This window comes from Falco cherrug, chromosome 1 (assembly GCF_023634085.1).
Source record: "Falco cherrug isolate bFalChe1 chromosome 1, bFalChe1.pri, whole genome shotgun sequence".
NCBI classification, from domain to species: Eukaryota; Metazoa; Chordata; class Aves; order Falconiformes; family Falconidae; genus Falco; species Falco cherrug.
This window is the reverse complement of record NC_073697.1, coordinates 81,293,171-81,310,779: the sequence shown is the minus strand read 5'-3', so window position 1 is coordinate 81,310,779 and position 17,609 is coordinate 81,293,171. Positions and strand designations below refer to the sequence as shown.

At 38.0% G+C, this 17,609-nt stretch overlaps 1 protein-coding gene across 4 annotated transcripts in view; it reads left to right on the top strand.

Moving 5' to 3' along the window:
• Positions 1-9,733, top strand: part of FSTL5 (follistatin like 5) — a 322,952-nt gene extending 313,219 nt beyond the window's left edge. For all 4 annotated transcript variants that reach the window (XM_055696639.1, XM_055696626.1, XM_055696630.1 and 1 more), the window contains one exon: positions 7,330-9,733. In XM_055696639.1, the coding sequence (XP_055552614.1) occupies positions 7,330-8,032 (703 nt within the window). In that variant the 3' untranslated portion in view covers positions 8,033-9,733. The remainder of the gene's footprint in view (positions 1-7,329) is intronic.
• The last annotated feature ends 7,876 nt before the right edge of the window (positions 9,734-17,609 follow it).

Here is a 17,609-nt window from a genome sequence, read left to right as displayed (position 1 = left end):
AGTAGTGCAGACTTCTTTACTTGGATTAATAGCTTTGCTTTGCTTTGAATGGAAAAAAAAAAATCAGGATAGCGAGAGCACAGCCCATACACTTGCTGATTTGGTTTACCAAGACGTCCAACAAAACTCTCTTACTAATATCTGTTTTGTGAAATGTCCCTGTTATACTGGGCCTATAAACACCACTGGAGGACAACATTTTGTTACAGCTCTGGTAAATAACACATTTATTACATACAGCTTTTTTGGGTTCCCCAGTTCTACTAACCTGTGAAATCCAAAGCTGCCTTTAACATTACTGCCTTGCAATACTGTTTTCTGACAAATCTGGTAAGTACTATTTTTGTACAATTGCTTTTCCCTCTTCATCAAAAAGATGAAGGTCAACCTGGTAATGGAAGCAGAGTTGATAATCTGACACTGGCATGCTGAGGAGGTTCTTAACATTGGACAGTAGAAGTGTAGACATTCACTTGGTGGTTAGAAGGCAGCAATCGGGTTATTGGACGGTGGGCTACGATTTAGTTGCAACTGATCATTGCTGTGTGCAAGCAGGTAACTGTCGTGAAGCATGTCTCTGTGTTCTGTCACTGTTCCTCCAACCTTTCCACCATGATCTGTCATATTTAGATCAATAACCCTCAAAGGGATGACCATCCCAGCCTTACAACATCTTTCTTCCCAAGTGAAATTATAGCCATTATAGTTGTGTAGTTGTAATATTACACAAGCGATTCATTAACTTCCTGACTTTGGAGACCAATGTATTGTCAAGGGGGGCCACTTATTTTACATATATATGTGTGTATATGAAAGATCAGTAGTTGTAAAAGTTACTAATAACTCACGTGAAATTCACAATTAATTAAGACCAGAAACAGTGTAAAACTAATTTTTTAAAAAAACAGCTTTTTTTCTGTACAGTGGGTGTAAAAGTGTAAACCTCAGACCTGCAGAAAGAGAGATTCCTCTGCATATTACTTTTTTTCTTGTGTGTGTGGATGAGCCAAGATATTGTGTCAAAGCACAACTAATTTCAGGAGATTTTAAACAATTGGCTGCTTCTTAAAATCTTGTCATCAAATGACTGAGTGCTATAAGATTAAAATCTACTGTATGTATGCAAGTTTTATTGTATTAACAAAGCCAAAAAAATGGTGTTTCATATATTCACAGGCTAGAGGAGACCACAGGAACATCTTGTCTGACTTTCTGTGTATACTATAGGTTTTAAACATTTCAAATAGTCATCCAGAGATTCAGATAACAAACCTGATATTTCTAAATCTACATCTACTTGAGTTTGGCCAAACCTTCCAAAAAAGAGCGTAGTCTTTAACTGGAGATTTCCACCATAGAAAATTAATCACTTCTATAGTAGTTTGTTGCAATGGTTTATTATCCTTATTGTTAGAAAAAATTACCTGTTTCTAATTTAAATTTGTCTGGTTTCAGTCTGCAATCATTATTATAATTTTTCTTTGAAATTAAAGAAAACATTACTAAACAGTACATTCTCTCTGTTCAGGTATATATATGTTGTAAATCATGTCTCAATTATGTATTTTTTAAGCTGAATATATTGGACTTTCTCAGACTCTTGTTTAAAATCAATGTCTCCTTCCCTTAAAGAATTTTTAGATTTTTTCTTATCTCTAATTTTTTAATATTGCTTTTTAGAAGGGCAGAAATTTACTACTACTACTACCACCACCACCATAAAGCATTCTTAATTTGGTCTCCTCAGTGTAGAATACAGATATAAGACTGTTGTATTATTCTTAATCACCTCTCTCTATATTCCTCCAAGGACTGTACATGGACTTTGGGGTCTTTTTTTTTGACTCATCAGACTCAGATCTCATATTGACCTCATGTCTGCTATGATTCTGAAATCCGTTCATAGTCGCTGCTTTTCAGGATGTTGTTCTCTATGAATGTCCAACACTCCTCATTCACATGTGAAGTTTCTCCACTTTACGCTTGGCAATGTTTGAACACATTTTTCTTAAATGAGCAACTGAATAATACAATGAGCAACTTTCCTGTCACTATTTACAACCTTGGTGTCATGGACATATATTCACATCCAAATTGCCTGAAAATTTTGTGACATGTCAGAATTGGTACCAAGCAGAAGCAAAACTTCTCTACAAAATGTTGATTCTGCGTTGACAACTGCTTTTTATTGCAGAGAAATTATTTTTCCTTGAGGGTATCAGTTTTTATTCCAAGAAAGGTATGCCTTCCTGATACTCAGTTACATTCAGCAAGGTTTTCCAATAAAAAAAATAAGTTAAGCTGAAAAAGTTCATTTTTCTATAAACCCATGTCAACTGCATTATGTTCATGTTTTTCTGTAGTTGGTTCTCATATCTTCTATTTTATTATTTCCCTGGGGTATGCATCAAGCTATTCAGCTTAGCTGGGATGCCTGCCTTTATCTTATGAATGTTTCAACAACCTTCATCTAGACTTTCCTAATTTTCCTGTTATTCTGAGATTTATTAAGATGTTAAGAGATAATCAACTCTCAAAATTATCAGGAACGAATTATCTGACCTAACAGGTATGTGTTCCTATTAAAAAAAAAAAAAAAAAAAAAAAAGAGTTTATCATCTTTCTCAGTTTCTAGTGGCTTGCAAAATACTTCCTCATCTTTAGGTAAAAAAAAGTATAATTTTGCATTCTTTGTGTTTTTTGTTGTTGCTTGGTTTTTTTTATTTTGATTTTGGTTTTACTTTTTGCAGCCATAGTTCTGGTTCTGGGGATGGGTAGGCCCTTCGGGAAGGTTTACCAGCTTCCCACTTTGGATCTTCTCTCCCACCCACTTCAAAAAGTCTGTCTAATTTTAATATTCAAAAATGTTTTGACATTTGTATATTCTTACTCAAAATTATATATTTTAGTTTTCTTGCTCCTGTCTGTCTTTTTAGGACCTCAGCTGCAATGGTAGCCTGTAGCCTGATCAGTTAGAAATCACACTGGGCCTCAGATAACCTGTATTTTCACACGGACGTTGCCAGCGGATCATTATATAGCCTTAGGCAAGGCCTTCAGCTTCTTTCCTCGTCTGCTGTAATATTTGTAAAGTGCTTTGAAATCAATAACTAAAAGCTGCTGCTTAAGTTCAATGTATTATTCTGCTCACATAGCTGGTCTTTTAGTGTACCCAGCTCCAAAACCATCACCTTCTAGGCTAACCTCACAGATGTGTCCGAAGTAGTGGGTTTTTAAAGTTTGAACCGGAAAACACTATAAAGCAAAAAGTCTTTAGCATGTTAACATTACAAGAAAGTAGAATTATATTTTTCCAGGGCTAGAGAAATGGCTACTTGAAGGAAGGGAGGGCTTATCTCACAAAGCTGTGTTTTCAAATTCAGAAATAAGAGAACACAACAAATAATATGGATAATTATAAATAATTTGAAGTCTACAAAGTTAGGAAGATTTAAAAATACAAAAATGAACAATCGTAGAAAAAAATTTTATTAAACTGCTTCTTGCACACTTTAAACGTAAGATACATTGTTAATGGGTACTCGGGTATAGCTGATGGTCAGAATATGTATTCTGACATATATATATCTATATCCTATATATATGTATAGCTGCTGCAGCAGGAGGTTATAAAATCAAGCTATCTTAATAGCTTCAGAGTAAGGGACAGTAGATCTCCTAAGCGCAACAAATACAGCATTGTGATAAGGTTATTGCAGTCTTGAACACAGTTTATTTATTTTTTAAGTAAACTCAGTTACTAAAGCTGAAGCCACTACTTCAGTTGCAAGAACAATCTATCCAAGATACTGTAAGATTTTTACTTGTGGCTTTAGGTCTGGGAATTAAATGTTATAAAGAGATAGGATAAAACTGCACAAGAAACTAGAATGCTTGAGACATTATATGTTATCATCTGCTTTATGTTTTAAAATGTTTGCCGATTTGCTGTAGAATAAAGATGTGATTAACCCTGAAGATCTGGGGTCCCTTACTATAGAAAAACATCCTTTTTTTAGATCTGCCTGTTCTAGTGGGAAAGTTTATATCCACATTCTTCTCTGGCTCCTAAACTATTTAGTTCATACCAACCAGGTTAATCAACAGGTATTATTTTAAGCATTTAAATGATTCCACAATAGCTACATTCATCTTAATGACATGCATGCGGGAATGCCTCTGCAACCTCTTACCTGGCAGAATTTAGGGGATCTGTCTGGCAGAAGGTACCACCAGCTAATGAGAAGCTAGGGGACAAACCCATGGCAGCATCCTCCTCAGTGGGGAAAGCTAGCTGTCAAGTGCGAGTCTTTCCATGCCTTCAACTGATCTAACACTTGGGGAAGGTATGTAAGACCTTAAGTTTAATTGAACTTTGGAGAACATATTCGCTGTTTTGATAATCAAGAGTTTTATTGCAACCCGAGTTAACATAAGCTGAATGTATTTGTGGTTCAAAAACATTATGCTGGGAATAATATTTGAGAAGCAAAGATCAATAACATATATTCCTCTTGAAATCAATTACATTTAAATGCAAAAACATCACATAGATTTATCATGAACACTGCTTAATCAAGATAAGTTAGGCAGATTTCTTTGGATCAAACTGAATTAAATCCTTCATTTTAATAGTGATTTAAATTAGCAGGTAAGCCTTGCTGATATTCTTAGTATTCATCAATTTATGTTACTGAATTAGTCTTCCCAGAATTTATCAGTTAAGTGACTCTTAGACAAATTTCTCCATGCTTGGATTAGCCAGTGTAATATTTGTCCCATGTTACACTGTTCCACAATAATCACAGGTTCTCCCACGTATCCAGTTTCTCCCTCTAAAAATGCGCTAATCTCTCTTGCATGTACCACCCATCTCCCTGCACAGCATTATGTCCACTTTTCTCCACCTTCCTTCTCTACGTTTTCTAACCTGCCACCTGTACATGCTAAATGGAAGCCATAGGATGAATTCTTGCCAAGCTGACCCCACGCTTCCCTCTGCCAAAGCAGTTATCCTCCACTCAGCCACCCACTGACAGCACATGAACTGCTCCGCATGCACCGCCTGTGCTCCTCAGATATGCCCCATGGATTCCAAAGCAGTAGCACTGGAGTAGGGCAGGGATGAAGAGTTTTCTGCATGTAATTCTGCATGTAATTTTTGCATGTAATTACCCAAACTTAACTGTAGTAGAAATAAGGCTGAAGATTGATTATACACAATAAACTTGACAGATCAAGAAGTTTGGCCAAGTTTATATTGCATATAATATCATCTCTAACATTACTTTCTGTATTTGTATTTGTTGCTTTTATGCTTTCTGAGTTTTTAATGCTTGATTTAGCAACCTAGATAGTTCTGTTCTGTTTTGCGTTTGCTATTAATGAAGCCAACAGTGATGACAATATCTAGCCCTCAGTCAATTCTCATCCAGACCAAAGTCCTTTTAAGATGCATTGGGGGTTTTGGTTATTGTTTTTCAGGAGTAAATATTAAGTAGCAAATATGTTGAAGTCATTGTCCAGAATATTGTGAATGCTCTCGGACAGTTCACTGATCGTTGCTTTACATTGGAGACTGTTATGTAAAAGATAATCAATAAGCTAATTCTCTTGTCCTTCTGTAACCACTGCTCATGTGTATAACATTGGTTATTTAACACTGAGGTATACCGTAAACATTTGAAATGTCAGAACGCTGCTTGCTATTTAATGTCTTCTATTACAGGATGATTCTGTACATAATACAGCACAAGTTTGTTTCTCATGACCAACAAACGCTTGCTACACAATAACAGAATCAAGAATCAACAACTTTATGCCTGCCCAAAAAGGCTGAGGAAAGGACATTAGATGGCCAAAACAGCTAAAAATCAGGTTTTGCTTGATGATCCTAGTCTTCCTCCATGACAAAAAACCAAACCTTGTGAATGGAAAAGTATCAGTGATTGTCAAGTTCTCTTGCATAATTTTTGTAATGGCTCACTCAGCCTTTTTCTAACCAAGACAATTTAATTCAGATTACATATAAGTGACTGAACAATCAAAGACAAAAATGATCTCGTTATCAGCTCAATGCATAATTGTGGGCAGCCTGATTCATGCTGCCCCTTCCTTTGGTGGGAGCTGGACCAAATGATAGCTAGAGGTCCCTTCCAGCTGAAATAATTCTGTAGTTCTGTGATCCTATGGTACTGAAGCAGTATGCAAGAACTTTGGGGCTAAAATTAAAAATGTCCTTATATCAATTCAGTAGGAAATGCAAATACCGTTCACCCTGTCTCATGCGGGAGGAGCTGGCCGAACAGTGTCCTGAAACCTTTTTGCCTGTTACTTTGGTGGTTCACTGATTAGTAAATATATTGGGGTTGCAAGGTATTGTGTGAAATTTTTCGTGCTATTTTCAGCTCAATTGTTGGAACATTCTAGCCATCATAGTGTTTTATATCAACAAGATATGAAAGGTGTTTTTAGATTATATATTCTTAGGATCAAAGACTCAGTGGCCAATGTTAAGAAATGTGCCAAAGGAAAGCAGATGTTCAGGAAAAGTGCTGTGAAAGCTACTTGGATAAGCAAAACTAATATACTTTCACATGACTCCATAATATTTAGAGTGGTGGGGTTTGCCTATATACAGTCAAATGATCGTGCAGTCAGAACTTATATGTTAACATTAGAGAACAGTCATATAGCTTATACTTAAAATGTTACAAACATTCAGCTCTAGGATTTTAAAGTTTAGCCATACTATTCATGTTCAGTGAAAATTCCTTGATGTATGGAAAAGCATAAAGGGTAATTTAAATTGTAAGAAATATGGGCCTTGGATGGTTGGGAGGCATAAACCTAAATCCTTTTATGATATTCATGAATTACAATGAAGAAGATTCAGATAATTATCTGAATAACAATGAGCGCTAGGTTAAGTTGATCTTCCCAAGAAAGTTGAAGAAATATATGAAGTGAATTAAAATATGTGGGATGTACTATCTATTGATACTGGATCTATTTCTCCTACTTGGCTTTTGTAAAAGTTGTAACTGAATAGATAGCTGAGAGTAATGTTTACCTTTCCCCTATGTCAGTAGGAAAAAATACTTTTCCATTAATCAGTTTAATGTTTTTTAGACGCACTTTAAATTACAGTTACAAGAAACGCTAAAAATTAAATATTATAAACTGCTTAATATCTGGAACATCTGAGGCTGAGATACATAGCAATACACCACTGCACATAGTAACTCATCTACTTTGCTTAGAATGGCTCTCCCCAGTTGTACATAATGCACACAGTAGCTGACTTTGATTTTGTGCTTTTCCTTCCAGGTTTGGATTTATTCTTCATAAAGATGAGCCTGTGCTCCAGAAAATTGATCTAGAAACTATGTCATACATCAAGACAATTAGTTTAAAGGATTATAACTGCATTCCTCAGTCACTGGCTTATACACATCTCGGAGGATACTTTTTCATCTGCTGCAAGCCTGACACCACTGGGGCTGTCCTGCCACAGCTCATAGTGGATGGCGTTACTGACTCAGTGATTGGGTACAACGGCGATGTAACGGGCACGCCACATATTTCTCCTGATGGACGCTACCTTGTCAGCATTGATGATGCGAAAGGTCTCATGAGGATCCAGTCCATAACAATGAGAGGAGAAATACAAGATGCATTTGACATTCACACTAATTTGCACATATCTGATGTAGCTTTTCAGCCATCATTCACTGAAGTTAATCAATACAATGTCTACTGTAGCTCCAGCACACAAACTGATGTTCTCTTCATGGAGCTCTCCTCTGGCAAGGTTAAGATGGTGAAGAGTCTGAAGGAGCCTGTCGAGGCAGGCGAATGGCCTTGGAACAGTAAGAATCGTCTTATTAAAGACAGTGGCCTTTTTGGTCAGTATCTCATGACACCTTCCAAGGAATCTCTGTTTATCCTGGATGGACGGCTCAATAAGTTAAATTGTGAAATCACTGAAGTTGAGAGAGGCAACACAGTAATTTGGGTTGGAGAAGCATAAAGATCTGTTAGATATTTACCGAATTAATAGTTTTACAGTACATTGCACTTAAATTACATGTTATTCAAATGTACACAATTTTAATTTTAAATTGTTAGACCCTTCTATACCTGTAAATTCTTTGACTTGAACACAATTTGAATCAACTTCTACATAAGAGTTACTAAAACAATGGCTATTTGATAATGGTACTTCTTATTAATTGTCAGCTAAGATTGTGTTCTTTGACTGAAATCACAAAATATTAAAATTGATTATAAATGCCATACGTTATTTTAAAGGAATTAGAAAAAAAACACACCCAAAAGCTTCAGGGAATTTTATTTGATACTTTGCATTTGTAAATGGAAGACTTAAGTACGGTTCAAATATTGGTTTGGTTTGCTTCAGACACAAAATAAGAGCTGTTGTGGAACCTTTGACTCCTTAAACTGAAATTTTATGTCCTGTTCTGTCCAGTCCACTGTTCAATCTTTTTGTGCCTTGAAGCGAAAGTCTCACATGAAAGGTAAAACATAAAAATGGTATAATCCCACTGTGGCTACAGGATTAGCTGTCATTGGAAAGAAACTTTTGGTATCAAATTTCTAGTCTCAAGTTGTGGAACATACATGGGGAGAAAAAAAGGAGAAATTATATTTGCAGTGTTTTCTGATCACTGCAATTTGAGGAGTTTATTTTTATGGCAAGTCTTAGTTGAGAGAGCTGCTTGCAGAAGCTTAACCTTTTTTTAGAAAAAAACAGATGTTAGGTTTTTCAGCTATCACAGGGCTTCATCAGCAAGGAGTTTCAGTTCACTAAAGAGAAATATTGCACTTATCCTTTCAGAGGAAACCACATTCAAAAACCTGGCATCACAAAGCTTCACTTATATCATCAAGGAAACTGTTACTTAAAAACAAACAAAATGTATTTCAAGAAACTAAAATTGCAAAGAGCTGACGTCTACAACCAATAGATAACATTTTTGCTTATACATTGTACCATTGATCCATATTTGTTAAACCATTAGGTTAGCTCAACGGGTTTTCTATTCCATGCACCCAATTGGATTAGTGCAAAAAACAAACAAAAACTTTGTATTTTTTATAGTTTGTTTACTTAGAATTCTAATATTAACAATGGTTAAACATGTAAATGGGAAAAATAAGATTCCCAGAAGTAGAGTAACGAGGCAGTAGGATCAGAAAGCCAGCAGTAAACAACTATCCAGACTTAGAGCAATGACTTAAAAGTTTGGGAGTATTTTTATTTTTATTATGTTTTTGCTAAAGAATGCTTATAAGCTCTTAAACTGACCTCCATTTACTGAAGAAGAAATATCTTTTTTTAAACAAAATTTTACTGCAATTTAGATTGTGTAAAATTGCTTAGAATCTGGAATTTTCTAGCATTGCAATCTTGTGTGCATTTAGCGTCCTGCCCTGTGTGGTACAGTAGATCTCTCTTCAGCTTGAGCAAACCTCCTGATAGGTAGATATAACTAAGATAAGAGTTTGATTACATTTCTAGGTACTGAATCTGTTTTCCTTTATCACAACTTTTCTCCATTGTGAACAAAGAATCATGTAATCTGTCTGCTACTCAGTTAGTTGCAGTAGTCTGTCTCATGCATTTTTCTTCTGTAACTTACACCATGTGAATGTTCTGTATGTAGAAAATGCTTGACAAAAGGAGAATAAACTCCATCAGTTTTAAAGAGTCCTGACTTTGGTGAGTGCTCCAATGTAGCCACACAGGGGTGGTGTGTAACACAGACTTCTTCTGAAAGCAAGGTAGAAGGAAGTTTATCTGCCTATTACTAGGGTTTTCTTGAATATATATATATATGTATATATAAAATATACAACGTGAAAAGAAAACTTTTTAGAAGAGCTTAACTAACTGGAAAAGTTTCCTTTGGCTGCTACAAAGAAAAGGCCATCTATTCATCAATTAAGCACAGAGTAATTAGAGTATCGACAGAGGTCTGCTCTCATGGCCAGCCCCTGGCGCCAGCCTCCAGCCTAGGAGCTGCACAAACACACAAGCGCCCGCCGAGCACTGCAGCAGCAGAGCAGAGGCGCTGCCTGGCCAGGCTGCTCGGTGCAGGTGAGTTGGCGCTTCCCATGCCCTCTCCTTGCCTAACCAATAATGTTAAAGAATTGAATCTCACGACGATGGTGAGATTACCTTGAGGGTGAAAGCTATCCTGTGTTGTGCGTGATCTCTTCCAGTCTGTTCAAGTCCAAGTTAGTGGTCAGTTTTGGCAGCAACTTACTCTTTTGTATTAGCAACATTTGGCAATAGGAAAAGCTTTAGAACTTGAATAAACTATGTTGATCATTATATGAAATAGGAGACCAATATCTCCATTAATAAACTTAACAGATTTAACAATATCAGTAATATCACAGTATAGTACAGAAACTGTCCTCATTTCACAATTCTCATTTGAAACCAGTATCTCTGTTCCCACCCTAAGAATATCTCTGACTCACGTTAAAGCAGTTCAGTAAAGGGCTGTTGCCAATTCACTGTATTTTGTGTAGCTAGTCCGGTGTTCCAGCTCGAAGACCAGGGTTTATTTCTTTCCCATTGCTATGGAACAGGTTTCTGGTGTCCAGGAGAGTTGTTTGGTTCCATTGAATGAATGAAAAATCAAACACTCTTCAGCGTTTCAATTTTCCCTTAGTACAAACTCAGATGTAACAACGGTTGGCTTCGAGTCCTGTCATTCCTTGTTGCTGTTGGAAGCAGAGGCAACAATTGCCTTCTCTTAATTCATGGTAAACACTCATGTTTGCTTTCACAGGCTCTTACAAACTTTCAAGATTTAGGATTTTCTTATGAGAATACATTAAAGTAGTGGAAGGTAATGGAAATGTAATGGAAGAAGCCAAATGTGCCAAGTTGTGTTACAGCTGCTGAAAGTCTACACTACGTTCCTGAATGCTAACAAATTTGAGAAGCACATGTGGTGAGGACGGGATGGAGTGCTCTTTACCAGGGATTATGACGATAGAGCTGCTTTTGCTAAGGTATTAAAAAATATATATATTTATGAGACATAGAATCATAGAATGGTTTGGATTGGAAGGGACCCTAAAGACCATTGAATTCCATGCCCCCGCCACGGGCAGGGACACCTTCCACCAGACCAGGCTGCTCCCAGACCTGTCCAGCCTGGCCTTGGGCACTGCCAGGGATGGGGCACCCACAGCTGCTCTGGGCAGCCCGGGCCAGCGCCTCACCAGCCTCACAGGAAAGAATTTCTTCCTAATATCTAATCTAAATCCACCCTCTTTCAGCTTAAAGCCATTCCCCCTTCTCCTGTCACTACATGCCCTTGTAAAAAGCCCCTCTCCAGCTTTCTTGTAGGCCCCTATTAGGTACTGGGAGGCTGCTAGAAGGTCTCCCTGGAGCCTTCTCTTCTCCAGGCTGAACATCCCCAACTCTCTCAGCCTGTCTTCACAGGAGAGGTGCTCCAGCCTCTGATCAGCTTTGTGGCCTCCTCTGGACTCGCTCCAACAGGTCCATGTCCTTCTGATGTTGGGGGCCCCAGAGCTGAACACAGCCCTTCAGATATGGGGTCTCATGAGACCAGAGGTGCAGAATCACCTCCCCTGACCTGATGGTCATGCTTCTTTTCATGCAGCTCAGTATATGGTTGGCTTTCTGGGTTGCAAGCACACATAACTGGGATATGCTGAGCTTCTCATCCACCAGCACCCCCACGTCCTTCTTTGCAGCACTGCTCTCTATCCATTCACTGCCTACCCTGTGTTGATATGGGGGGATTGCCCCAACCCACGTGCAGGACCTTGCACTTGGCCTTGTTGAACTTCATGAGGTTCACATGGGCCCACCTCTCAAGCCTGTCAAGGTCCCTCTGGATGGGATCATTTTCCTCCAGCATGTTGAAAAGGCTCTGTCAGGCTATTTTAAGAGTCACCAAAAGAAAGAAAAAATGGTGCAAAAGTGAAAAGAAATGTTGCTTTTCCCTTCAGTTTGGCAGTAGACATTTTCAATAGTCCATGCATGAAGGTAATCTTTTAAGCTGCTCTTCCATGCTGATAAATAGCTAGTTATTTGCTGCACAACTATATGTACGCATAAGGAATTAAATCCAGAGATTTCCTAAGTTTCTTTTTTATAAGCTAGTAGAGATTTATATTTCAAAGTATGATCTTGCAGTTTTTAACTTCTTGCATGTGGTCTATCTGTCTTCATTTGTGTATTTTCTGACTGCTTGGTTTATAATATCAAATTGAGAGAAATTGGTAAGCAACTGCATGAATAGGTAAACTGATATCAGAACAACCCCTTCAGTGCAACTAATTGTATTTCCCATAAACAAATTATTTCGACAACTAGACACATGATGCCAAAGAGTTCATAAATTCAAAAATAAGATCTATGCAAATACGTAAGAAATATATCTTGTATATGCATATCTTTAAAAGTTTCAATGGAAAAAATCATTAAATGAGTTTCAAAGAACCCTGCGTATTTTTGTAAGTGGTATCAATGAGGTTAAAAATGTCATTTTGAGATTTTATTGAGCCTCCTTCTCACACATATCATTAGGACTGTTAAATACAGGTTAAAGGGCATCTGAATATTTAAGACTATCATGGTAGCATTTAGATTTTAAATAGTGACTCTTCATCAGCAGTTTCAACTTCTTTCAATTAACAGAATATTCTGAGCTTGAATTCGATATTTCTTTGTGCTATTGAACAGCTGTTTTGTTATACAGAGGTAGTGTTTGCATTTCAGTTAGAAATCAAGTATGCCCGAATATGGATTACAGAATAGCAGATTATGAATGTTGTATTAAGAACATAACATAGTTACTACATCATTTTTCCTACTTACCACAAGGTACTCGGTTTGATTTCAACTGAAAGAGCATTGACAGCTTAATTGGGACGTATATTTTTACCTAATGAAACACCAGGGACAGGATACTTTGAAGGTTAGTTTGTTAATGAATTGGAAGGTCTCAAATAATTCTAAACCCCCATATGATTACCAGTCATCTGTACTCATTTCCCCCTTTTTCATGGTATTTTAAACTGAACACCTGTAATGCATTTCAAGAGCTTCTGGAAAAATGAATCCATTAGTTGCTACAGGAACATGGTTAGTGAATATTATAAAAATTCAAAATTCTATTAACTAACATTTTCACCTATTGTTCTTATTCTGCCAATCAACCCTAGGAAAAACCAATACAGATGGATAAGCTTTGTAAACTATTTTATAGGTCAACAGATTCCAATGTTGTCTGATTTAACTCTGTTGTATAAATGTGTGGATTTGAACCAGGCTGTGCTTATTGGGGACCAGTGCTGTCACCACTGGATTTGGTACAAAAAGGAGGAAGCCTTCACCCACTCTTCCTGCATCCACGTTTTCAAAGAAAAGAAAGGCCACATCTTCAAAGACTGTAGATGGCTGTTTTCAGCTTTCTGAACTTGGATTCAAAACAGCGGGAGGCACCTTCCAGCTGTTCAGTAGCAAACTGAAGTCATAGCAGGGTCCTACACCCTGTGCCAGTTCCATTAGCTACCTCCAGACGGTGTTTTTCATCCTCTGCCTTTCCAAGCTCTGATTCTGAGGCACTCAAGAGTTTCCACTGACACAGGGGACTCCTAACAATAAGCTCAAGAAAACCACTTAGCAGCAATACCTAACCCTAAGGCACTTCTGACTCTAAATTAGTTCTAAGTACTCCAGCAGCATGTATCAACCAGCAGCAATGTGACCCGACAGCACCCTGTTTCTGCCAGGTTGTGGCCAATTTCAGAGCTTCACTGAAGGAAATAAACTCAGAATAAAGATTTTGGAAAATGAAGAGAAAAAGAAAAAAAAAAAAACAACAAAACAAAGCAAACAAACAACCAAAAAAAAAAAACCCAACCAAAAAAATACCCCAACACCCAAACCTTCCTTGTTTGCACAAGTAACCAGAAAAATGCTTAAACCAGGGATCAATATAAGAAGAATAATTTTTTTTCCTTTAAAACACCTTTGTAAAATACTGGACTGTATAGGATTGTTATCACAAGCTTATTTTCTACATTTATATAAAAAATCCTCCAAAACTGTACAAAGTTCCATGTTAAAACAGTGAGGGCTTCCAGCATTAATTTAATCGTGACTATGCCAATTGTTGTGGTACAATTCTTTGCCTTCAATAATTCCACTGCTTCTTTGATAATATTTTCCAGACTGAATTGTCACAATTTCTCATAATTTTTTTCCAGTGAAGTTAGACAAATACTTGATCACCATGGCTGTTTTCATAGCTGTTCCAGTTGAAATTCAGCTTTCTCAAATACAGGTGGCCTGCCTGCCTGAAAGCATTAATCTGAACACAGGGAAGAGCTGAAACCCCAGTTTCCATTTTTGCTGGTGGTGTGGGTTTGGCTGGGATATTTTTCATCTTAGTAGTTGGTAGCTGTATTTTTGGATTTAGGATGAGAATATTGTTGATAACGCATGATGTGGCAGTTGTTGCTAAGCAGTGCTTACCCTAAGTTAAGGACTTCCCAAGATTCCTGTGCTCTGCCAGCGAGCAGGTGCACAAGGAACTGGCAGGCAGGGCAGCCCTGACCTGAACGGGCCAGAGATGTTCCACACCAGGGGATGCCAGGCTGAGTATATAAACTGGGGGGAGCTGGCTGGGAGCAGCAAGTCCCTGCTCGGGGACTGGCTGGGCATCGGTCAGCGGGTGGTGAGCAACTGTATTGTGCATCACTTGTTTGTTTGTTTGTTTGTTTTTCCCTTGGGTTTTATTCTTCCCTTTTTCTTTCTCCTTTTCTTTACAATTATTATTACATTTTACTTTTTTTCAATTATTAAATTGTTCTTATCTCAACCCACAAGTTTTACCTTTTTTATGATTCTCCTCCCCATCCTGCTGGATGGGCTGGGGGTGGGCTGGGGTGTTGGTGAGTGGGCAGCTGTGTGGTACTTCAGTCACCAGCTGGAGTTAAATCGTGGCTCCTGGCAACCCTCTGAAGAGCTGAGGTAAAGGGGCTTGTTCAGCCTGGAGAGCAAACATCTCCAGGGGGGCTTAATAGCAGCCTGCTAGTACCCATGGGGAGGTTGTAAAAATATGTAGCTAGATTCTTCGCGGTGATGCGTAGCAGGAGGACAAGACGCAACAGTATGAATTGATTTAAGAGTTTCAGACTGGATATAAGGGAAAGCTGTGAGGACAGCCAAGCGTGGGAGCAGGTTGCCCAGAGAAGCTGTGCAGTCCCCATCATTGGAGGTTACCAGCACCTGGCTGGATTATGCCCATCTAAGCTTTAGCTGAACTGGCTTGACCAGGGTGTTGGACTAGAGATCTGCCATGATCCCTTCAAATCTGAATTATCTTGTGATTCTATCACCTGGGACTGGAAACAATAGCAATCTTCATTTGTTTCAGTTGTTTAAGTTTCTGGCTCAGCTTGCACAGCAAGTATTTAAATGTACTTTTGCAAATGAAAAACCCAAGTGTTAAGGTCAGGCTGAAATATGGCCTGAGCACAACTCAACAAGTAATTGTGTTTTGGAACTTTAAAATCCTTAGCTCTAAACATCTTGTCTTAAATTAAAGGTATTGTCATTTTGAAATCTGGAATATGTTTCTTGGCTTCCAGGCAACCCCAGGCTCAGGGTAAGTGCTCCTTTCTGACTACCTGAAGAGCAGTGGTAGCAGGGAAGGGTTCCCAAGGGCACCACTGCAGGTGAGGTCTCGTCACACTCAGCTGGTGCATGTCCAAACGGGAACATAGCCGTTTCGGTGTGTCCTTGGTCACAACTCTTCACATGAGTCTGCTCTGGGCATTTAATTGAGACCTAATGTGTACATTTATGATATGATTCAGTAGCGGAATAAAAGATTTGTTAATTTGCTAATCAATTTGTAATAGAAGAGCTCGTCGTATCTACAGTATTCTGTATAAAGGAAACACTAATACAGAGAAAGTCCTGTTCACCCCTTATCAGCTTGTATTTTGCATTTTGGTTTTCATTTTAAGCAGGTCCTAAGGAAACTTACTGATGGCTTGTGTTTTGAGGTTAGCCACAAAAATATAGAATATCTAGGAAAAAAAAAAAAAAAAAGATGTACTTAAATACTATTCAGCTGTAATGATCCATAAAAATGAATTAAATGTTCTGTGAGTACACTTGTCAAGATGGGAAAAGCATAGGCTTAACTCTGCATCTCAAAAATCCCGATTTCAGCCAAATTCAGAAAATACAAGACAGAATGTACTAGGCGAGAGAGAGGAAAAACTCATTCAGAACATGAATATTTGCTAATTGGAGAGATGTGATTTGAGTCCAGCAGTCAAGGACTTTTGCATTTATACCACACTGACAGTGTGTCACTGTGACCGACCTCCCCACAGTGGAGAAAGACTCGGAGGAGGAGGCCAAAAATAATGAGCTCAGGGAAGAACGTAAAGAATGACCACCAATTATTGTAAAGCAAGCTGTACTTCTAGTGGGACTGGAGAGTAACCTTTGTTTTCTATATACAGCTATACCGGTGACTCATCAAACTGTATAAACAGCTTTCCCTGAGCTAATTAGTGGAGACTAATGTCTTTCTGAGCTAGTCAGAGCAGTGTGGGAGAGAAAGTGTGTATGTGACTTAACCTAAGTTTAAGTTTAAAAACTGGCCAGCTAATAAAATGGACTTTGAAGAGAGCAACGAGCTTGACCTGGCTTCAATGTTCATATTCCTTCCTGGCGCCTGGGCACACCCAGCAGCACGATGGTGAGCACGTAGAGACTGGTAATGGGAATCATATTTGCGTGGTGATTCTGCTGCCTGCTGCAATAGCTATATTGTGCTTGTGTTGTGATTTCAGTATACTGCCGTATCACTCTATTAAATCAAAATCCCATGCAATGACAATTACATCAGATAAGTACATTTGATGCTGACCTTGAAACCCTCCTTATCTGGAATATCTGAAAGAATCTAGTCAGAGGGTACTGGACTGACATTCACCCACTACCACTCCATTTTACATCATATTGCAATGAAAAAAAACCAAAAAACCAAGCACAAAAAACACTTACAGTGCTTTATGGTATTACAATAAGAATGACATCTGGAAGAAATGGGTAAAATCTTAGTTATGTTGGTATTAGGAGTTCTTTCATATCAGTGAGCATCACATTACACATAACAGTAAAGGCAACACAGACAATGTGGTAAACTATTCCATTCTTATAGCGGGGAAGGAAGAGATTGCAATGGGTCTGTAATCTAAGAGTTAAATTGGTGTCTTATAACTGCACGGCAGAGATGTTTATGTTATTTCACAGAGGTAATTGAAACCAGCTTCCAGATTGTTGGAAGTTTTTTGTGTGGTGGGTTTTTCTCAACAGTAACATGGAAAAGTAAGTCTTCAGAGAAGGTACTAAAAAGACTGTGTTCAGGAAAAAAATGTATTGACATCAGTTTTATAAAAATTCATAAACCAGGATTTAAAAGTATATATTTCACTTGAGTCTCCCCCGTCACTTTTTAATGGTTTAAATGCCCTGTTTGCTGTGCCACTACTTTAAAAATTATTTT